The sequence below is a fragment of the Neoarius graeffei genome, chromosome 7 (assembly GCF_027579695.1).
Source record: "Neoarius graeffei isolate fNeoGra1 chromosome 7, fNeoGra1.pri, whole genome shotgun sequence".
NCBI classification, from domain to species: domain Eukaryota; kingdom Metazoa; phylum Chordata; class Actinopteri; order Siluriformes; family Ariidae; genus Neoarius; species Neoarius graeffei.
The window spans coordinates 53,462,761-53,487,458 of NC_083575.1; the positions used below are offsets into that span (position 1 = coordinate 53,462,761).

General features: G+C 39.1%; 1 protein-coding gene across 1 annotated transcript; it reads left to right on the forward strand.

Annotated features, from left to right (window-relative positions):
- The first annotated feature begins 715 nt into the window (after nt 1-715).
- ppa1b (inorganic pyrophosphatase 1b) lies at nt 716-20,084 on the forward strand. Its single transcript, XM_060925971.1, has 11 exons — nt 716-847; nt 3,943-4,007; nt 4,316-4,369; nt 4,454-4,573; nt 6,495-6,581; nt 6,708-6,834; nt 6,991-7,118; nt 8,942-9,027; nt 14,920-14,992; nt 17,783-17,822; nt 19,798-20,084. Exons 1-11 carry the CDS (start codon nt 787-789, stop codon nt 19,824-19,826), a joined length of 870 nt encoding a protein of 289 aa, XP_060781954.1. The 5' UTR covers nt 716-786; the 3' UTR covers nt 19,827-20,084.
- The last annotated feature ends 4,614 nt before the right edge of the window (nt 20,085-24,698 follow it).

Here is a 24,698-nt window from a genome sequence, read left to right on the forward strand (position 1 = left end):
AAATATCGTACCAAAACCTCAAAATTATCGTTTTTTGTGAGAAATTATCGTACCAAAACCTCAAAATTATCGTTTTTTGTGAGAAATTATCGTACACAAACAAAACGCGTACGCAGAGAGCACAGTTTTGAGAAACCACGTCAATAGCACACACATCTTTCTAGTCTTACGGTAATTGTGCATTTACTTTCTCTTTGGGTCATAGTTTTCCCTCTACTACGGGAATATTGCGAATTACTGTTTAAAAATTTAAGTAATATTCTTTGGAAATTAAAATACAGCTAAAATAACTATACTTTTGTGAGAAATTATCGTACACAAACAAAACGCGTACAATAATATTGTACGGGTTTTGTTTGTGTACGATAATTTCTCACACTGATGATGCTGTCTTTTGAATGTAATAATACCAAAACCTCAAAATTATCGTTTTTTGTGAGAAATTATCGTACACAAACAAAACGCGTGTACGATAATTTCTCACAAAAAACGATAATTTTGAGGTTTTGGTACGATATTCTTTGGAAATTATCGAATCTCTCGATAATTTTGAGGTTTTGGTACGATACTTGCATATTTCCTATCTGGCAACACTGATGTTGAGTTTCCTGCCAACTGGTAGCAGTGTTTCCGCTTGTGCACTTGCTGTAGGGAAAGTGAAGGAGGGGTTTATTTTCTCTGAGTTACGACTCTTCTTCCTGCACCCAGGCTTTGACTGAACTTCTGAATCCCACGTCACTGACTCTCATTATTGCTTGACGCTGAGCAGCAGCAGCAGCAGCAGCCATGAGCTTCTCAATCGAAGAAAGAGGAAATCCGAACACTCTGAGCTACAGGGTGTTTTACAGTAAGTTATATGTTTTTTCCCCTCCTCACCTATGAGAAACCTTGCATGCATATGATGCTGTCTTTTGAATGTAATAATACCGGGCCACGTGTCTCCGAGACTCCAGTTGTATCATTTGTATCATCTGCTCAGGGTTGCAGCCGAGCCTATCCTATCCCCCGGATATGCGCGAGCAGAGTTCACACGGTGCAAAACTGATAACACAAAGCAACATTCTGGGTGTCATAAGGGCAGAGGGTCGAATCTCTCCACCATCTGTCATGGCAGACCAGCAGCCCTATGAGAGCTGGGTCTTTCATACAAACGTATACATGGTACACTAGCAATTTAAAAAAAAAAACCTGGCAAGAAAGTGGTGTTAGTTCTGATAACTAAACCGTTTGAGAAAATGGGAGCAGTTTCAGGACAGAGCTGTCCGAGCCTAGAATAAAGTACTGTATATCTGCAGCACGGATGCTGTGAGTCATTGCTCATGGCTGTCCGGCTCTGGGTTTCTGAAGCACCGAGTACAGCATTCACGATTCGACCATGTTACTGGGGACGTTTTTAAAGACTCTGTATTCTGTCGTCATCTAGAACTGGACTGTATGGACAACAGAGGTGCGTTCAAGTTCCGCTAACTGTAAAGAACGTCTGCTAACTTGAACGCACCACAGGATTGCGCGCGTTTTCATTTTACTCCCTGTAGAATATGGTGTATTATGGGATGTACAGTAAGGCGTTAGCCACGCCTAGCTGGTTGATTCTATTACAGAGCACGTTATGAAATATAACAAGTAATGTAGATTTTGTATTTATATATTTGGTGTTTAACGACTTTCGTTTTAGGGTGTGGGAGGGAGGGAGGGAGGGAGGGAGGGAGGGAGGGAGAGAGTCAAACCGGATTGAGAAAGTATGTACAACTCATTGTGAAAGTGAAAGTCAGTTTATTTTTATATCTGTTCGGTTTTCAAAGAAAAGCCAAAGTTCTTTACCAACTTCTCTATAATGCAATAAGTGTCTGCAGTGTTTTCTCTCTCTCTCTCTCTCTCTCTCTCTCTCTAAGTGGTGCTTGAAAGTTTGTGACCCCTTTAGAATTTTCTATATTTCTGCATAAATATGACCGAAAACTTCATCAGATTTTCACACAAAGTCCAAAAAGTAGATAAAGAGAACCCAGTTAAACAAATGAGACAAAAATATTATACTTGGTCATTTATTTATTGATGAAAATGATCCAGTATTACATATCTGTGAGTGGCAAAAGTATCTGAACCTTTGCTTTCAGTATCTGGTGTGACCCCCTTGTGCAGCAATAACTGCAACTAAACGTTTCCGGTAACTGTTGATCAGTCCTGCACACCGGCTTGGAGGAATTTTAGCCCATTCCTCCGTACAGAACAGCTTCAACTCTGGGATCTTGGTGGGTTTCCTCACATGAACTGCTCGCTTCAGGTCCTTCCACAACATTTCCATTGGATTAAGGTCAGGACTTTGACTTGGCCATTCCAAAACATTAACTTTATTCTTCTTTAACCATTCTTTGATAGAACGACTTGTGTGCTTAGGGTCGTTGCCTTGCTGCAGGACCCACCTTCTCTTGAGATTCAGTTCATGGACAGATGTCCTGACATTTTCCTTTAGAATTCGCCGGTATAATTCAGAATTCATTGTTCCATCAATGCAAGCCATCCTGGCCCAGATGCAGCAAAACAGGCCCAAACCATGATACTACCACCACCATGTTTCACAGATGGGATAAGGTTCTTATGCTGGAATGCACTGTTTTCCTTTCTCCAAACATGACGCTTCTTATTTAAACCAAAAAGTTCTATTTTGGTCTCATCTGTCCAAAAAACATTTTTTCAATAGCCTTCTGGCTTGTCCACATGATCTTTAGCAAACTGCAGACGAGCAGCAATGTTCTTTTTGGAGAGCAGTGGCTTTCTCCTTGCAACCCTGCCATGCACACCATTGTTGTTCAGTGTTCTCCTGATGGTGGACTCATGAACATTAGCCAATGTGAGAGAGGCCTTCAGTTGCTTAGAAGTTACCCTGGGGTCCTTTGTGACCTCACCGACTATTACACGCCTTGCTCTTGGAGTGATCTTTGTTGGTCAACCACTCCTGGGGAGGGTAACAATGGTCTTGAATTTCCTCCATTTGTACACAATCTATCTGACTGTGGATTGGTGGAGTCCAAACTCTTTAGAGATGGTTTAGTAACCTTTTCCAGCCTGATTAGCATCAACAACGCTTTTTCCGAGGTCCTCAGAAATCTCGTTTGTTCATGCCATGATACACTTCCACAAACATGTGTTGTGAAGATCAGACTTTGATAGATCCCTGTTCTTTAAATAAAACAGGGTGCCCACTCACACCTGATTGTCATCCCATTGATTGAAAACACCTGACTCTAATTTCAACTTCAAATTAACTGCTAATCCTCGAGGTTCACATACTTTTGCCACTCACAGATATGTAATATTGGATCATTGGATAATATTGCCTTGGTTTTCTCAGTTACACGCTGAAACTAGATAGCTTCGGTTCAATTTAACATGAATTAATCTAATTCATGTGAGGTTGTTGACTTTCATGCAAATGCCTCACGATTTAATCATGTTCATCTTGGAAACATGAATTTATTTCATAGAAAATGCATGCTACACTTGCGTAAATGTAACAGCAAGCCAGTTTCCTTTTTTGAGTGTAATATAGTACACTGCAGGCACTTAGTGGATTATAGATAAGTTGGTAAAGAACTTTGGCTTTTCTTTCACTTTCACAATGAGTTGTACAGTAGGTACTTTCTCAGTTTGGTTTATTGTTTCCTCTCTCTCTCACACACACACACACACAGACAAATATGAAAGCCATAAAACACTAAATATATAAATACAAATCTACTTGTTTATATTTCATAATGTGCTCTATAGTCGAGTCAACTAGCTAGCATGGCTAACACATTACATATAATGTGTGTGTGTTCTGTATAGTTATTCCATTTATTGGAGCATTAGGCTAAATACTGTGATTAATAGGAGAAGGTACAGTAGATCACGCTTTCTGTAACTGTGTGTGAGAGCCTGTGTGTTCCTTCCTTTTCTAAACAGAGAACCAGGATGGAAAATACATTTCACCATTCCATGACATCCCTATCTACGCGGATGAAGCTCAGGTATTGTGTTCTGGTAACTTGGTTGTTTCTGTTCAGTTTGCATAACTGGGAATTGTGTAGCTTCATCTCTTGGGTGTAATTATAGAAGTGTTTTCTCCTCGTGTGACCTCTTGGGTAATCAGAGGTTATTTCTCAACTTCAAAATATTTTTAACTATTGCTGCAAGAAGTGGATAAATGGGAACCTAGCACAATTTGAAATAGTTACACTGGACTTCTTATTATAAACTAGTTATAAACATGTAAGGATTAAAGGACAGCTATCACTATATGTGCAGAAATTACATTCAGAAATTATTTATTCCACAGAACATTTTCAATATGGTTGTGGAGGTACCCCGATGGACAAACGCAAAAATGGAGGTATGACTAATTCCTCGTATATAATTATGTAAACGGTGTCTTAACTGTGAATGATTCGGTGCTAAAAAGTGTGTTTGTTCTCAGATTGCTACAAAGGACCCACTTAATCCAATAAAGCAGGATGTGAAAAAGGGGAATTTGCGTTATGTGGCCAATGTTTTCCCACATAAAGGATACATCTGGAACTATGGTGCAATTCCTCAAGTAAGGCAGATATAACTTGTACATTTCTGACCACTTTGCTAAAAGTGCATCATATTGTGTGTGTGTGTGTGTGTGTGTGTGTGTGTGTGTGTGTGTGTGTGTGTAGGGGTGGGCAGTATAACCATCTTCCATTGTGAATGATTAAATTGATCTGTTTTTACAGGAAGATTGTATGTAAAGACATTTTGTCAGTTGTACTGAAAGTACTCAGGCATGGCACCCAAAGTTATTTTATAAACCAGCATTAGGCCACACCAATTTAATTAGTTGGTTCTCGGATTTTTTTCAGGAAAAATATGAAGCGAGCGAGCGAAATAAAAATAAAATTTAAAAAATGCTCTGATGGTTAAATTAGCGTTGGAAATCGAGGGGTTTCATAATGGAGAAACAAAACAAAGACAATACATTATTGTTACACATTTCATGTGGCTCTTTTAATAGCTTATCTTATTTCCCCCCATATGCATTAAGGATAATTGAAAATAAAAGTCTGAAACAACAGTCTTGTGACTAATAGCATTAGAACGACAAAATCGCGCTGTTTCACCAGATATGCGGACGGTAGCCTATGTGACTAAAACTCCACGATCAATTTAATCGAGATGAATATTCATCAACGTGTCCTCTTGAATTTCGACACGCCTGTCAAAGATTTTACGCTTCTGTTCGCTGAATATCCTAACAATCACAAACACAGGCTTTGCAGGATTCCCCTCCACAGGCATGTTTCTTCCACAAGTCTTTATCTAAAGTGAAAGGGGCGATTTGGTTGGTTTTCGATGTCACGTGACCTCAACCTGCAGTCTTCAGTATTTTGAACTATCAGCCACAATGTTTTTCTGTTGGTGGGAGTTTGATTTCGATTTTTTTTTTTTCATTTTGCATTTTCTTCAAGCGGCGATTCTGAGAACCAACTAATCGAATTGGTGTGGCCTTACTTTATTAGTTCAGCTAATGGTTTTAAAAACTTCTCCTTGATAGACACACACAAAAAAACCCCAATAATAACCAAGACTAGGCAGTTCCGCAGCTTATATGCATGGCTGAAAACATGCATTTGTTTAACCACCAAGAACGCACCCCAAAGAGTGCCAAAATCCATATAACACAAGGAACACACATGAACAACACTAAAGTAAGCAAATTCTTCTGAAAAAGCACTACTTAAGAGAAAACAAGAGCTGAAAAGATGTAACTGATTATATGACCTTGTCTCAGGCCGAGGCTGTAATACTTGTCAAAAAGAGGGTTTTAAGGAACTTCCATAAAATTGTGTATCCTCGTTATGCCTTACTGAGTTTCAAATGTTTTTCTGACACTGTCGGTCCTTGGCTGTACACAGAATGCTGAAAACCAATACAATGAAGTAGTAGTTAGCTTATTTTAAAAATGTAAAGCCAACTCTGTTAGTGTATTTAGTCTTTAAAAATGCACTTTGCATTTTGCAGTTCTGAAGACATTCGTATGGGTGATGTACATTTTAAATACCCTGTCAGTGCCTGATTACTTTATGATTCACGCTGAACGTGCTTGATCGCTTTATTAAAAACTGTTTGAAAAGGTACTTTGACCTAAGTGGACTCTGTTATTCTTTTTCTTTGAGATAATATTTCCATGTAGATCTGTACTGTATAATTCCTCAAGAGGGAATTTATTCAGCAACTTCCAAAATGGTTTTAAAAACAAACATGAAAAATAATTGTGATAAGATCATAGATTGTGATCCACCATGAAAAAAGGTGATATTTTATCTATGGCACTATCATATTTGTGTATGAAAAGGGTACTTGATCTTGTGCAGAAGAATCTTGGTCAATATTTTTGCCTTTTCTTTCATTCAGATTGAGCATTGAAGCACAAACATGGATTACTGAACCTACTTTGTTGTCTCTGACTCCAACCATTCCCCCCCTTCTGACAGACATGGGAAGACCCTGGCCACAAAGACTGTGATACTGGATGCTGTGGCGACAATGACCCAATTGATGTCTGTGAAATTGGCAGCAGGGTATGTATTAATTTGTCTGTTAATTTTAATAGTATCTATTTCAATTTATATTTTGCATCTAGTTCCTTGTATTGGTCTCTATTGTATGCATGGTTGAAGGTGTGTTTTTTTTTTTTAAATATAAAGGTATGCTCACGTGGAGAAGTTATTAAAGTGAAAGTCCTGGGCGTACTGGCTATGATTGATGAAGGTGAAACTGACTGGAAAGTTATTGCCATCAATGTTGATGACCCAGAAGCAAACGACTTCAATGGTGACTGACTGATTTTTAATGTCCCACTTTAATTTTTTTTCTATATAGGTATAAATTCTCATATATTAATCACTTTTATTCCACTATCTTTCATTAGCATGGCAATGTTTATTAGAATGGTATTGTTCTTATTTCCTCTGTGATTTTTAATTTCAGATATTACTGATGTTCAGCGACTCAAGCCAGGCTACCTTGAAGCTACTGTGAATTGGTTTAGACTGTACAAAGTACCAGACGGGAAGCCTGAAAACAAGTTTGCTTTCAATGAGGAATTTAAAAACAAGGTGCTTTTGAGTTGTTTTTTTTTTGTCCATTGTGAAGAACAATACAAAAAAAAAGAAAAATATATACACCTGGGATTTGGGTAGCATACAGTGCCTTGAAAAAGTATTCATATCCCTTGAACTTTTTCACATTTTTCCACCTTACAACCACAAACTTAAAAGTTTTTTTATTGAGATTTTATGTGATAGACCAACACAGAGTAGCACATAATTGTGAAGTGAAACGAAAATGATAAATGGTCTTCAAAATTTTAAACAAATAAAAATCTGAAAAATGTGGTGTGCATTAGTATTCAGCCCCCCTGCGTCAATACTTTGTAGAGCCACCTTTTGCTGCAATTACAGCTGCAAGTCTTTTGTGGTATGTCTCTACCAGCTTTGCACATCTAGACACTGAAATTTTTGCCCATTCTTCTTTGCAAAATAGCTCAAGCTCAGCCAGATTGGATGGAGAGCGTCTATGAACAGCAATTTTCAAGTCTTGCCACATGATGCTCAATGGGATTTAGGTCTGGACTTTGACTGGGCCATTCTAACACATGAATATTCTTTGATCTAAACCATTCCATTGTAGCTCGGGCTGTATGTTTAGGGTCATTGTCTTGCTGGAAGGTGAATCTCCTTCCCAGTCTCAAGTCTTTTGCAGCCTCCAACAGGTTTTCTTCCAGGATTGCCCTGTATTTAGCTCCATCCATCTTCCCATTAACTCTGACCAGCTTCCCTGTCCCTGCTGAAGAAAAGCATCCCCATAGCATGATGCTGCCACCACCATGTTTCACAGTGGGGATGGTGTGTGCAGGATGATGAGCAGTGTTAGTTTTCCGCCATACATAGCGCTTTGCATTTAGGCCAGAAAGTTCAACTTTGGTCTCATCTGACCAAAGCACCTTCTTCCACATGTTTGCTGTGTCCCCTACATGGCTTCTGGCAAACTGCAAACGGGACTTCTTATGCCTGTCTTTCAACAATGGCTTTCTTCTTGCCACTCTTCCAAAAAGGTCAGATTTGTGGAGTGTACGACTTTTTTAGTTGTCCTGTGCACAGATTCTCCCACCTGAGCTGTGGATTTCTGCAGCTCCTCCAGAGTGATCATGGGCCTCTTGGCTGCTTCTCTGACCAGTGCTCTCCTTGCTTGCTCTGTCAGTTTAGGTGGACGGCCACGTCTTGGTAGGTTTGCAGTTGTGCCATACTTTTTCCATTTTTGAATGATGGATTGAACAGTGCTTCTTGAGATGTTCAGAGCTTGGGATATTTTTTTATAACCTAACCCTGCTTTAAACTTCTCCAGAACTTTATCCCTGACCTGTCTGGTGAGTTCTTTGGTCTTCATGATGCTGTTTGTTCTTCAGTGTTCTCTAACAAACCACTGAGGCCTTCACAGAACAAGTGTATTTATGCTGAGAGTAAATTACACACAGTAGGACTCTATTAACTAATTAGATGACTTCTGAAGGCAATTGATTGCACTGGATTGTATTTAGAGGTATCAGAGTACAGGGGGCTGAATACTAATGCACACCACATTTTTCAGATTTTTATTTGTTTAAAATTTTGAAGACCATTTTCATTTCACTTCACAATTATGTGCTACTCTGTGTTGGTCTATCACATAAAATCTCAATAAAAAACTTTTAAGTTCGTGGTTGTAAGGTGGAAAAATGTGAAAAATTTCAAGGGGTATGAATACTTTTTCAAGGCACTGTATTAGAACTCTTCTTCGATAGCTATTGAATTTGATTTATCCACCCCGACCTAATATCATGTCAGTAAGCATGTTCAGAACAAACTGTTTTATTGTTTGCTTGTTTTTTATTTAAATATAGGACTTTGCCATTAAGACAATCAAAAGCACCCATGAGTTCTGGAAGGCACTTATTTCACAACAGGCCAATGCAGGAGGTTTGAGCTGGTAAGAGTTTTTTCACTTTCTTGTGAATTTCTGTGTAATGCTTACAAAGTAGAGGAAATTCTGTTATTTTGTTTTCTGAAGCAAATTGCTAACTCCTTATACCAATATTATATTGTATTATACAGCAGTTAGTTCCGGCCCACTACTTTGATTCATCATGCAGTGTTCCAAGAGTGCCTACATTTCCTATAATGGCACTGGGACATTTCACTGTGTGTCTCACTCCGCTTGTCTGTGTTCACCACATAAATTTCCCTTTACCATTTTGAAACTGTTACTACAGTAGGGTTAGCGACCTCAGCAGATCTAGCAAAAGGTACTTTTCAGGAATATAACTTTTAGCTTGAAATATCAAAGCTCTCAGATGAAGATGAAATGGAAGATGGGACATCGATTTTACTGGCAGTACCTTTAATGGGAATGTATAAATCAATGTGAGCTAACCAATGTGCTCTGAAATAAGTGTAGCTTCTTGGAGGGCTATTTCTGCTAGTGGAGCAAAAATAAAGAGAACATTTGGCCATATTGTGTCCAAAATGTCATTTACTTGATATTCATTTCTTGTTTATAGACCTGTTGCATAAAAGCAATATCGCACGAGTGATGAGTACGGTGATGCTGAATATAGGCACAGCTGTGATTTGCTGAGCCCACAGGGCAAGTGCTGTAGATAATCATAGCTGTAAATTAAACATGTCAGAGTAATAATGCAAATCTACTCAGCAGTCCAATAAACAATTGGTTTGTATGTGAACATGTCATGAAAGTACAGACTATGAAGGCAAGATCTGGAAACTTTTGGGCCATTTTAGACACAAGAACTTTAACAAGTCTTTCCATAAAGCAGTATCAGTATCTGTAACAGATAGTGATATAGTCTAGAAATCTGAAAATAAATAAACTCCTGATTTAATATCAATATTATCATACATTAAACAAGTAGAAGAGATTTTGAGACTGGCCCATGACATTCCTAATTGGGTCACATGGGCATCAATAAGACCAAGGCCAGAGTCATGAGACACTTCTATTGACCTAACATGTGGAAAGTGTGGTGGCATTTTGTAAGACCCGTCATGCATGTCAGCCAGGAGGAAAGCTTAATGAAACTATTCTACCTGTTCTGCTAATTCCCTCTGGGAATTAGAGACCCTCTGGGCCAAGGTCAGTATTCAAGACCGAGGTCATGGTATTTCACCATACGGATCGATTTTTTTTCTTAATTTCCCTGAGGGAACCCTCCCAAAGGGATCAATAAAGTTTTATCTAATCTAATCTAATTCCTGTTCAGGTTTTAGGGAGCCATTCAGTCATGTTTTAATAGATTGTGCGAGTCCTTTACCAAAGACTAAGCAGGGGCATCAGTATTTGCTGACTGTAATGGATGTAACTACACGTTGCCTTGAGCCTTTTCCTCTTCATATCATCAGTGCAAAGTCTCTTTTGGACTGTCTCAAAGGTCTTTACTTTGTTTGGGCTTCCCAAAGAGATACAGTCAGACCAGGGTTCAAATTTTATGTCTGGGGTCTTTCAGGCTGTGATGTAAGAGTTGGGAGTCAACCACCTCAAGTCTTCTGTTTACCATCCACAGTCACAGGGGCACTGGAATGACATCATCAAACCCTTAAGACCATGATTAGGCTCTACTGCGTTGATCAAGCAGGGGAATGGGGAAAAAGTCCTACTGTTCGCCATAAAAGATTCAGTTTTTAAGTCTATTGGATTCATTCCATTTGACTTAATATATAACCAAGAAGTGTGGGGTCCATTTGAAGCTGGTCAACGCAAATTCTTGGCAGAGGATCCTGAGGTGATTGTGCTTGACCATGTGTAGGCGTTTAAACAGCATCTTAAAGCAGTAGCCACGAGCCATTTACAAGTGTCTCAAAGAAGAATGAAGGATCGTTCTGATAAAAAGGCTGCGTTCTTCATACAGATCAGACAGAAGTTGTTGACCCAGCAGAGATGGCTCCTATGGAACTTAGGCTGTCACAGTGTGGTGTTAGCTAACCTGGACAGTTTAAGTCCTCTAATGTCTAGGCCTGTCATGATAACAAATTTTGTTGGACGATATATTGTCTCAGAAATTATTGCGATAAACGATATTATTGTTGACGTCTTTTCAAGACAATTTTATGCCACTAGTAAAATAATAATGATCATGCAAATACACCCTTTCAAAGAACAGTAAACTTTTTAATTAAGTCAACTTATTCAATTCAACAGTGGAATGTAAAAAATATAAATAAATAACCTAAAGAAATAAAACAACAATCAAACAAAACCACTCACAACAAAAAAAATAAATAAAATACAATCTATGGCTCTTAAAAATTGCACTTAAGTAAATATTAACTTGGCACAGGGTAATAAAGATATTCTTTTCTTCACAGGCAACATTCTGCCAATCCAGTTTCTCAAAGATTAGTACCCAGATAAACAAAAAGTGCAAAGTAACAACGTATTGCCAGCTGTCATTTGGATAAAAGTAACAAGAGTTAGAACGAGATAACATGCAGGCAAGAGCGCAGGTTTGGTATTAACATTGGTGGGGACAAAAACCCAATGCCAACCCCCAGTGGCACCAACTTCAGGTCAACATTAGAGGGTCACAATATTTTGCTCCGTTGTGTTCCACCAAAAGAGTATCCATCATCTCTTCAAAGTCCAGACTCTTAAAATTTGAAGTTCAGAACTGTAGTAATTCATGAATAATAATAATATGCAATTAATTTGATTAATTGCAAATCTTGCATGTGGTGATTTAACTCATTCTACCAATTTGCAAATGTGTTTTACAAGCGAATAACGCATTGACTGACAGGAGGGTGTATGTTCTTTTTCCCTCATAAATGGAAGTAAAACACATATGGAGCCTTAAACACTGCGTTCCATGAGGCTGGCAGGGCGAGTGGGCTCTCTTCTGTGTGATCTTTAACTAGTTTTAGAATGCTAGTTTAAGCTGATATGTGATTGATCTAACGGTAAAACAGCACGAGGGCTCGAGAACTTTTCTGACACATTGAAAGGTTACAATTTTACTTGGCAACAGAATGTATCTGAATTCTGTTTGGTGGTTGTTATATTATTGCCCTTTTGTTGTCTTCTTGAACCCAGAGCGGAGAGAGGAGGGAGTGACGGGGTTCTACAGAGACGTTTTTAGCTTACTGCTTTCAAATGAACCCCCTCGAAAACCAATCAGTTCAACGTATGTACTCGGGATGTGATGTTTTCAAGAGAGGCGGGAGTAACCAAAAATTTCTGATCAAGAAGGCGGATGCTGTTATGCTGATTACGTGAAAATGTTTGATTGTTCGTGGCCCAGACACCTTTTAATGTCCACATCACCATCGGGTTGTTGTTTACATGTGTCATGTTACACGAACTTGGTCAGGGCTCTCTGCAGGTCTTAACTGAAGCACTTCAAATTAAGGGTTAGCGGGCTGCTAAAGCTTGCAGGCACTTCACAAGCAAGACTCAGTGCAATATTAGCCAACATTAGCACAATTTGATATGATTTAATAATGTCTTTGTGACCTTAATGAACACCAGTTGTTGTCAGTATCAAGTCAGATTGTTATTTACATGCCACACAAACTTAAAAAACAGTCATATTTGTATGTTGTCGTTTTTACACACTGAATACGAACTGTTGTTAACTGATTCATTTTATGAGCTAATCTAACGTTACATTCCTCAAGGACAATTTGCTAGCTTGCTAGCTAGCAGCTGGTCACTGCACTGCAACCGGACTTGCTAATTGACATGGTAGCCAAATATGCTTGCTGTTTCCACGACCACACCCCCAGAGTGGATATTCCTGAGCGAATTTTGCATGGTTTCGCCCAGTGGAAACCTACAGTAACCATTTGTGTACCGCGCATGGAGCGTGATTTCCCCCCCCAATCAGAAATATTGGTAAGGACACGTCCACACCCAATTCTACGCCTATGATCTGTACAACGGAGCAACGTGGTGTTGTCTTTCCCCATCCAGTGGATACCCTGGCTGGATAAGTGTTGCATGCTGGGAGGCCCTGCCTCTGACAGAGAGCCGCATGAGACGACAGAAAACAGCGCGGTGTTTTATTCAGTCAGTGGGGCAAGCTAATACTCTGGCGACTTCCCTATGTAGATGTACAGCGTGTAAATGCCAAAATCGTGGTAAAAAAATTACCGAGTTCATTTTCATTTACCGTACAATAAGTCGGTATATCGAATATCGCAACAGGCCTACTAATGTCACAGCAATCTATGGATGTTGTGGCTCTCCTGAAGTTGTTTTCCATTCTGTTCTGTTCACCAGATGCCCATGATGGTACATGATCTAGATACAGGTGATGCTGTGCTGGTTAAGCACAGCATCCATATAAAATGAATCCAGAAAAATTGTCTCGGATCAGACAGGAAATAGCGTATATGCTAGCGCACCCAATCATCGAATCAAGTATGACTGAGTGGAGCTCACCTATAGTGACCGTTTCAAAGCCAGATGGCTCACTTAGGCTTTGTGTGGATTATCGTAAAGTAAATGCCCTTACGAAATCAGACTCTCTTCCAATTCCAAGGATAGAGGATTGCCTTGACTGGATTGGTACAGCCAAATTTAATCTTTTGAAAGGTATTGCAGGTGTCTCTGTCAGAACCAGCAACTGCATTTTGCACACCTGATGGATTTTACCAATTTGGAGTTTTCTTTTGGGGGTTAAAAATGCTTCTGCCTCTTTCCAGAATTTGAGAACTTGTATCACTGAGGGTTTGCCTAACTGTACAGTCTATACTGATGATGTAGTACTCTTTGCAAACACTTTGGAACAGCCCATGCTTTACATGGAGCAGTTCTTTGAAAGATTAGAGAAGGTGGGGCTTGTCATTAACTTACAGAACAGTGAGATAGGCAAGGCTTCCATAACTTACCTGGAGCATGTAGTTGGGCAAGGTAAAGTTCAAGCTCGGGTTAGCTAAAATACAGGCCATATCTAAACTTGCAGCACCGCATAGCAGGAGAGAACTTGTGAGATTTTTGGGAATGTGTGGGTTCTACCACAAATTTGTTCCTTGCTTTGATGCAATGACAGCACCATTAGCTGACCTCTTACAGAAGTCTGTGAAGTTAACTTGGATAGATTCATGTTAAGTGGCATTCGAACAGCTTAAGGCTGTTCTGTCCTGTGACATGGTCTTGATCGCTCCTAATTTTTCTTTACCATTTAAGTTGCCAATTGATTCTTGTGATGTTGGGGTCCATGCTGTTCTCCTGCAGGAGGATCAGGGGTGAACAGGCTTGTGGCATAATGTTCTAACAAATTGAGGCTGTGTGAGGTATTGATAGAGTTGCTACAGCAGTTGTTTTTATTTATTTATTTGACTAGTAAGTATGGTGTTGGGGTACTCCTCCAAAAAGGAGTTTTTTTTTCTCAGGCCTGATCAGCCTAGAAGGGAGGTGGGTAAGCTTGGCTCCATGGCAAATGGGTTCTTGTTTGTTTGTTTTAAACCAGCTAATCACCTGCAGCCACACTGGCAGAAGCAACTTGCATGCCATTTAAACAAACTACACAGGGATACTGGGAGAAGGAAGCACCTGTTAGTATTTTTATGGAAAATATAAAAAACTAAACAAAATAAAAAGAATAAAACCACACAGTTACTTCACACATGGCAAGACTGACCAGAACAATGGGAAAGAAAGTAAGCCTCATCTCTCTGGGGGTCTGTCCACTGCCATCCAATTTGAGTTAGGTTGGTTTTGTTTTGACCAATCTCTTGGTTACTTTCCGTCATTTGAGTATATTTTATGTTTAATGAGCTAGGAGAGTAGCTTGGTACATAACACCATCCTTACTTTATGCTAAACTTACTCTAATAGATGTGATCTTTTTGGTCTGTTGTGCAGTAAAAACACCTGTGTGTCGGAGGCATGCAGTCCATTCTGCTTCTCACAGGAGGATGCCAAGGCTGTCGTTGGCGTAAGAATTTTTTCCCCCTTTCCCCCTTCCCATATGAAATGTATTTATATGTGATTATTTTGCAGTAGGCAGATGGATGGTCATTGTGTGTGTGTGTGTGTGTGTGTGTGTGTGTGTGTGTGTGTGTGTGTGTGTGTGTGTGATTGCTGTTCATTATCATCCTGTGGCTTTAAAATATTTTCATTTTATTTTCTTCTTTTGTAGCAATTATAAATGTTGGCGTTATCTTCTGGCATACATGTCTTGTCATGTCAACACCATATCAAACGGAAAAAAAATTATAAAAATATAGACATGAAACCTACAGTTAGATTGTCAGTAGCTTTATCAACTTCATGAGAATAGTGCAAGTGACAGTAAAAAACAACTTATGTTTTATGTAACGAAACAGTTTTCTGCAGAAACCTGTGATGTCATTTTGCTTAATGAGGGGGAGAAAAAAGGTTGCCATTTTAAAGCCATTAAGGCTTTTGTGCACATTGTGGATGTTTACCTTTTTTTTCCCCACCCCTTTGGATCCACTTCCCTGGTTTGTCCCTTTACTTGCGGATGAAGGTGACAAAAACCGAACCAAAAGAATCTATAGCCAATTGATTAATATTGACAAGTCTGTTATTCTTCTATCTTGGCTATACAGTGAGCTACATCCAAATACAGTGCAGAAATTAAACCTTTAAACAACCTTGGCAAACATTTTAAATTGCTATGGTGTTTGGCATAAAATCCCTAAGATGGAGACCTATCTATTATTTTTGTAGCTATACTTACTGTAGGTTGAAGTATGATTACTTGCTTAAAGCTAATAAACAGGCTATACAGTGGTGCTTGAAAGTTTGTGAACCCTTTAGAATTTTCTATATTTCTGTATGAATATGACCTAAAACATCATCAGATTTTCACACAAGTCCTAAAAGTAGATAAAGAGAACCCAGTTAAACAAATGAGACAAAAATATTATACTTGGTCATTTATTTATTGAGGAAAATGATCCAATATTACATATCCGTGAGTGGCAAAAGTATGTGAACCTTTGCTTTCAGTATCTGGTGTGACCCCCTTGTGCAGCAGTAACTGCAACTAAACATTTCCGGTAACTGTTGATCAGTCCTGCACACCGGCTTGGAGGAATTTTAGCCCATTCCTCCGTACAGAACAGCTTCAACTCCGGGATGTTGGTGGGTTTCCTCACATGAACTGCTCGCTTCAGGTCCTTCCACAACATTTCGATTGGATTAAGGTCAGGACTTTGACTTGGCCATTCCAAAACATTAAATTTATTCTTCTTTAACCATTCTTTGGTAGAACGACTTGTGTGCTTAGGGTCGTTGTCTTGCTGCATGACCCACCTTCTCTTGAGATTCAGTTCATGGACAGATGTCCTGACATTTTCCTTTAGAATTCGCTGGTATAATTCAGAATTCATTGTTCCATCAATGATGGCAAGCTGTCCTGGCCCAGATGCAGCAAAACAGGCCCAAACCATGATACTACCACCACCATGTTTCACAGATGGGATAAGGTTCTTATGCTGGAATGCACTGTTTTCCTTTCTCCAAACATAATGCTTCTCATTTCAACCAAAAAGTTCTATTTTGGTCTCATCCGTCCAAAAAACATTTTTCCAGTAACCTTCAGGCTTGTCCACGTAATCTTTAGCAAACTGCAGACAAGCAGCAATGTTCTTTTTGGAGAGCAGTGGCTTTCTCCTTGCAACCCTGCCATGCACACCATTGTTGTTCAGTGTTCTCCTGATGGTAGACTCATGAACATTAACATTAGCCAATGTGAGAGAGGCCTTCAGTTGCTTAGAAGTTTCCCTGGGGTCCTTTGTGACCTCGCCGACTATTACATGCCTTGCTCTTGGAGTATTATTTTTTGGTCGACCATTCCTGGGCAGGGTAACAATGGTCTTGAATTTCCTCCATTTGTACACAATCTGTCTGACTGTGGATTGGTGGAGTCCAAACTTTTTAGAGATGGTTTTGTAACCTTTTCCAGCCTGATGAGCAACAACGCTTTTTCTGAGGTCCTCAGACATCTCCTTTGTTCATGCCATGATACACTTCCACAAACGTGTTGTGAAGCTCAGACTTTGATAGATCCCTGTTCTTTAAATAAAACAGGGTGCCCTCTCACACCTGATTGTCATCCCATTGATTGAAAACACCTGACTCTAATTTCACCTTCAAATTAACTGCTAATCCTAGAGGTTCACATACTTTTGCCACTCACGGATATGTAATATTGGATCATTTTCCTCAATAAATGACCAAGTATAATATTTTTGTCTCATTTGTTTAACTGGGTTCTCTTTATCTACTTTTTGGACTTGTGTGAAAATCTGATGATGTTTTAGGTCATATTCATACAAAAATACAGAAAATTCTAAAAGGTTCACAAACTTTCAAGCACCACTGTAACTTTTTAAAGAATTGAAGAATAGCATTGAGAAATGTATGCTGCACTAGTTCACAGTGAATGCCAAAAATATAAATTCAGAGTCTGTTTCATTTTGTCATTTATTATTTGCCGAATAAACTAAAACACATTGATGCATTGACTTCCATAGTGAGCAGTTTGGTTCATGATGGTGAATCTGATCCAGTTCATCTTCAGTTGGAATAGTGGCAATAAAAAAATGTACTATTGTAATGTAGATATTTATTGTTGTGTGCTGCACATTGCCAATTTTTTGGACTTTGCTAGATGAAAACATTTCAAAACAGGATTTATTGTACATAAACACCACTGAAGGCTTATGTCTTTCCATATTGTTTCTTTTCATTTCAGACTTGTCCCTGTGGCGATGCAGGAGCCATTCCAGACTCGGGTATGTGGATCTTTTTTTTTTTTCTTTTTAATCAGTTATTAAACACAAACATTTCCTGCATCCGGTTACTTTTTATCCCCCGCTGTCCGCAAGGCCCAAAGGGGGATTATGTCATGATGATTTCCTTCCGTCTGTCCAAGGAAGGGTGCTCACCTTCTGAAATCAGCTCCTCACAATTTTTGGAGGAATTTCACGAAACTTGGCAAAAGGCATTGTTATATGTCGATAGTATGCATATTGTTATTTTGTTCAATTCGGTCACATTTTACTAGAGTTACAGCCCTTGATTAACAACCGTACTTTCACAATTTCATGAAGGTGTGCTCGCCTTCTGAAATCAACTCCTCTCACAATTTTTGGATGAATTTCTTGAAGCTTGGCAAAAGGCCTTGTTATATGATAGTAATATGCATATTGCAATTTAATTTTGTTTGTGAAAATTTTACCAGAGTTTTGACCCTTGATTACATAACTTGTACTTTGACAAGTTCATGAAGGTGTACGTTCTTCTGAAATCAACTCCTCTCACAATTTGTGGAGGAATTTCACCAAACTTGGCAAAAGGCTTTGTTATATGACAGGTATACGCATATTGAAGTTTTGTTTAATTTAGGCAAATTTTATCAGAGTTATGCCCTTGATTATTAACAAACTTGTACTTTGGCAATTTCATCAAGGTGTGCTTGCTTTCTGAAATCAACTTCCCTCACAATTTTTAGAGGAATTTCATGTAATTTGGCAAAAAGTTTTTATCCCCCGAAAGGCCCGAAGGGGGATTATGTCGTGGCGATGTCCGTCCGTCTGTCCATCCGTCTCGGGAAGGGTGCTCACCTTCTGAAATCAACTCCTCTCACAATTTTTGGAGGAATTTTATGAAACTTGACAGGATTCTTTGTTATATGTCGGTAATACGCATATTGCAATTTCGTTCAATTCAGTCACATTTTACCAGAGTTATGACATAGTTGCCAGCAGGGGATATTGTGCTCCCAGAGCACTCTTGTTAAAGTGACCCATGACCGGGTTAGTTCAGAGGTTTTAAAACTGTAGCTCTGTATTTCTTCCCAATATATTTTAACTCCAAAATAACCATGGTGGGTATGTAGAATTTGCATTGTTTATAACAGTGATTCCCAACCACTGTGCCGCGGTACATTCGTGTGCCGTGAGAGATCATAAGGTGTACCGTGGGAAATTATCCAATTTCACTTAATTGTTCTGAAAATTATTATTTATTTACCATACTGCAAATAATTTGTCTTCGTTCGTCTATGCCAGCGACGTATAGTGACAGGCAGAACAATTAAATACTCTTCCACGAGATGGCAGCAGGTAGCTAATTAACCTGTACCTGTTGCCATTCAAACAATAGAATTAGTAATGCTTTGGGTGTGATAGCGATGGATCAATATTTGAAAAGAAAAAGTACACAATCCAAACTGGATCCTGGAGAAAATTCTGACCCAGATGAAGGCCCTAGTATGAGTAGAGGTCAGAAGAAAGCAAAAAAGGTGATTTTCTACAACCTATCTATGCGAGCTGGGCTTTTCAAGCATGACTGCTATGAAAACTAAAAAAGGAGAGAGACTCAGCGCTGTTGAGGAAGATCTTCGTGTGTGTCTTTCTTCAATTCCTGCGAGTATATCAGCTTTGTGTTCAACTAAACAGGCCCAGATTTCACACTGAGTAAGTAAATTGTGAGTAAATTGAGACTAGATGATCATTATATTTCATTATATATACTTTTTGTGACATTTTTGTTTGGTGGTGTGCCGTGGGATTTTTCGAATGTAAAATATGTGCTGTGGCTCAAGAAAGGTTGGGAAACACTGGTTTATAAGACAGTTTGTGTTCTGGGGCAAAATTCTAATATTCAGGAGGTATTTCATTTTTAACTGAAAAGCAAATGTCATGTTTTCAATGCAACGCTTATGGTTTGATTAGAAAATAACCTTGTGATTCTCTTCTTTTTCAGTTGACAAATGGTTTTATTATCAGAAGTGACAAGAGAACAGAGCAGTCTTGATGGACCTAACTTGGTCCTTTTAGAACCTGCACACATCAGCAGAAATGAATAATTTACATGTATGGAAGCTAACGATCAGAGTAGTAGGGATAAGTTAACACATTGCTAAAATATATATATTTTTCATTTAATCATTGTGCTATTAGATTGCATACAGTTTATGATTGATTGTTATGGAAAGTAGTAGTCTGGTTAAACCCGGGTACTAATAAAGTTTTTCCGCTTGTTCCTGTCAATGTGTCGTCTGTGTTTCTGGTTCACAAATGTACTAGATGGAGGTCTCATAACTGCATGCTACATAGTGGTGCTGGCAGGTTTGGCAGGTTGGCTCACACGCTGGATGTTTAATGTGAACTTTTACAATGGGTTGGCCAGCAGGTTAAACCCAATGACTTTATTGTGATGGCAGTCTTGGGTGTGGTAAAATACTAATACACAATATCTGACATATTTGCACACCTGTTTTTTTCCCTTAAGGTCAGTGGTTCCTAGGTAAACCTGTTAGTTTCTGTATGACATTGCTTTGATGTTATACTCAACCATGCTTGGCTAGGATGACACTCGCAACACCTTAAGCCGGGATCAGACTACATACTATTTTTGTCTTTGTGATGGTCACCGTCAGATTAGGCAATTATAGAACCATAATTCTTGCCATGTCTTCGTCAGGAGACTGGCAGCACTATAAGTCTGACCCTGACCAATCATAGTTCACATCCTCCTTGTGTGTCATCAGGGACGATGGCAACAAATTGCCAATCATGGTTACAGAAGGAACATCAAGAAACATATCATAGGAGTTGTCAAATTAGGTGAGAATATAAAAATTCTGACATGCTAGACTTTTCTTCATGGTGTTGTGGGACGTCCAAGATGCTACATCACTGTTCTTCGATTAGACCCTGGTTACATTACAGCTTGCGATAGGTTTGCGAATACTTGACGATGAAAAATTGGTAGCATCGGCACCGATCATGCAACGCACGGCGAATGTTTTCCGAGCTTCGTGAGTTGTTTTTTGTGTCTTTGCCTCATGAGTGTTCAAAAACCTTGCAAAAAATTTCAGTGCATGCATTGAAATTTGGTGGCGATGTTTTCATTGACAAACTAAGAGGCGAATACTCACAGATGGGTTTGGGAATATTTCCTGAAGGTTGGGGAACCTTCACTGAGCCTGCTGAGATGTATTTGTCTCAAATCCATCTCCCCGATGCTCACGAGAGCCTCGTCATCCCAGCAGCAAGGCATAGCTTAATCGTCACTGAGGCTTGAAAAGTGTATTTACATTTGGGGATTTTTCGGTGCGCATTGTGTGCGCTTGGGACGCAGTCATTATGGGAAACACCTGATGCCGATTTGAGCTCAATCAGCACGCGCATACAAGAACGCTGTTTTCACAGAGACTAGCCCTGTGTCCGAAATCATTCACTATATAGTGGACTATATAGTGAGTTCGCCATTTTGTAGTGCTGTCTGAAAGCATAGTGAGAATTACTACACCCTATATAGTGGACTCCTAGTATCCCACAATGCACTGTGAGAAGTAGTGTACAACCGATGGTCACTAACCAAGCAACATATACCAGCATGCATTGCGGTTGCGCTGAAAGAAAAAAAAAAGCGTGTTGGGGTGAATGGACAGAGGAATAAACACATTATAAACGGACTTTCAACCACAATTAAAAATAGTAAGAGAATAGGGAAAAAAAACCTAAAATAGAATGACATAAAATACAAAAATAAGTTACAGTGCAGAGCAAGGAATTAATCAAAAACCTCAAATTTGATTTAATAAAAGGCAGCGGCAAAGAAGAAAATATTCAGCCTTGATTTAAAAGAACTGAGAGATGCAGCAGACACAAAGTACTTTATATTTATTAATGTGGGAAATACACTCAGTATAATATGTATTTATCACAAAAATACATGCATGTGTTTATTATTTTGAAAACCCACCAGCTGACTGATCTGGCCCGTTTTAACTGTGTGACAGTAATGATGATGTAAATAACGGCACGGCAGAGTAGTGTCCGAAAGTGTTTTTTAATTTTACCAATGAGCTCACTATATAGTCCTCTACATAGAATTACCTATATAGTGAATAGGGAGTAGTGAATGAGTGAGTGATTTCAGACACAGCTTATGTAAAGTATTCTGTCAGGTATGCAGTGGTAAACAGGTGTAAGTGCAGGAAGAGTGTTTAGTAGCAGGCGTGTTCTTCATAAAAACAAAACATGAGTCAAGGTCAGAGTAACAAAACACAAACGAAACAGAAAGCAGAGTATTTAATCAGAGCCATAAGTATGGAACAAACGTGATAATGATAATACTTTGCAAAGTCTCTGTGAAAATAGTGTCCTTATATGCATGTGCTGATTACGCCCAACTCAGCATGAGATGTTTGCTCTAATGACTGGGGCAATGTGTCTGAAATTGCTCTCTCGTTCACTACATACTGTAGGGAATTCTATATAGAGGACTATATAGTGAGCTCATTGGTAAAATGAAAAAAACACTTTCGGACACTACTCCGCCATGCCGTTATTTACACTGTCGCACAATTAAAACGGGCCAGATCAGTCGGCTGGTGGGTTTTCAAAAATAATAAATACATGCATGTATTTTTGTGATAAATACATATTATACTGAACGTATTTCCCACATTGATAAATACAAAGTATTTTATGTCTGCTGCATCTTTCAGTTCGTTTAAATCAAGGCTGAATACTTTCTTCTTTGCCACTGCCTTTTATTAAATCAAATTTGAGGCTTTTGATGAATTCCTCGCTTTGCGCTGTAACTTTTCTTGTACAGTGGTGCTTGAAAGTTTGTGAACCCTTTAGAATTTTTTATATTTCTGCATAAATATGACCTAAAACAACATCAGATTTTCATACAAGTCCTAAAAGTAGATAAAGAAAACCCAGTTAAACAAACGAGACAAAAATATTATACTTGGTCATTTATTTATTGAGGAAAATGATCCAATATTACATATCTGTCAGTGGCAAAAGTATGTGAACCTTTGCTTTCAGAATCTGGTGTGACCCCCTTGTGCAGCAATAACTGCAACTAAACGTTTCCGGTAACTGTTGATCAGTCCTGCACACCGGCTTGGAGGAATTTTAGCCCATTCCTCCGTACAGAACAGCTTCAACTCTGGGATCTTGGTGGGTTTCCTCACATGAACTGCTTGCTTCAGGTCCTTCCACAACATTTCGATTGGATTAAGGTCAGGATTTTGACTTGGCCATTCCGAAACATTAATTTTATTCTTCTTTAACTATTCTTTAGTAGAACGACTTGTGTACTTAGGGTCGTTGCCTTGCTACATGACCCACCTTCTCTTGAGATTCAGTTCATGGACAGATGTCCTGACATTTTCCTTTAGAATTCACTGGTATAATTCAGAATTCATTGTTCCATCAATGATGGCAAGCCGTCCTGGTCCAGATGCAGCAAAACAGGCCCAAACCATGATACTACCACCACCATGTTTCACAGATGGGATAAGGTTCTTATGCTGGAATGCATTTATGTTTCTCCAAACATAATGCTTCTTATTTAAACCAAAAAGTTCTATTTTGGTCTCATTTGTCCACAAAACATTTTTCCAATAGCCCTCTGGCTTGTCCATGTGATCTTTAGCAAACTGCAGACGAGCAGCAATGTTCTTTTTGGAGAGCAGTGGTTTTCTCCTTGCAACCCTGCCATGTACACCATTGTTGTTCAGTGTTCTCCTGATGGTGGATGATGAACATTAACATTAGCCAATGTGAGAGAGGCCTTCAGTTGCTTAGAAGTTACCCTGGAGTCCTTTGTGACTTCGCCAACTATTACACGCCTTGCTCTTGGAGTGATCTTTGTTGGTTGACTATTCCTGGGGAGGATAACAACGGCCTTGAGTTTTCTCCATTTGTCGACAATCTATCTGACTGTGGATTGGTGGAGTCCAAACTCTTTAGAGATGGTTTTGTAACCTTTTCCAGCCTGATGAGCATCAACAACGCTTTTTCTGAGGTCCTCAGAAATCTCATTTGTTCGTGCCATGATACACTTCCACAAACGTGTTGTGAAGCTCAGACTTTAATAGATCCCTGTTCTTTAAATAAAACAGGGTGCCCACTCACACCTGATTGTCATCCCATTGATTGAAAACACCTGACTCTAATTTCACCTTCAAATTAACTGCTAATCCTAGAGGTTCACATACTTTTGCCACTCACAGATATGTAATATTGGATCATTTTCCTCAATAAATAAATGACCAAGTGTAATATTTTAGTCTCATTTGTTTAACTGGGTTCTCTTTATCTACTTTTAGGACTTGTGTGAAAATCTGATGATGTTTTAGATCATATTTATGCAGAAATATAGAAAATTCTAAAGGGTTCACAAACTTTCAAGCACCACTGTATTTTATCTTATTCTATTTTAGTCTTTGTTCTATTCTCTTACTGTTATCAGTGCATGCTGGTATATATTGCTTGGTTAGTGACCATCGGTTGTCCACTACTTCTCACGGTGCACTGTGGGATACTAGGAGTCCACTATAATAGGGTGTAATAATTCTCACTATCCATTCGGACAGCACTACAAAATGGCGAACTCACTAGTGAGTGATTTCAGACACAGGGCGGGTCCTAAGCGCGCGTGCAACACGCTCTGAATGGGCGTGGCCGCTCGAGTGCGCAAAGACATGATGAAGCATTTGCCTGTTGCGTCACTGTTTAGCTCACCTGTACATCACCAGCACAACGCCTCATTTTCCATAACTCAGCACAAAGCAGCCTGAGCTGTAGTGTGACCGTAGCTTTATGTCACACTATTGATTGATTTATTTCGCAATA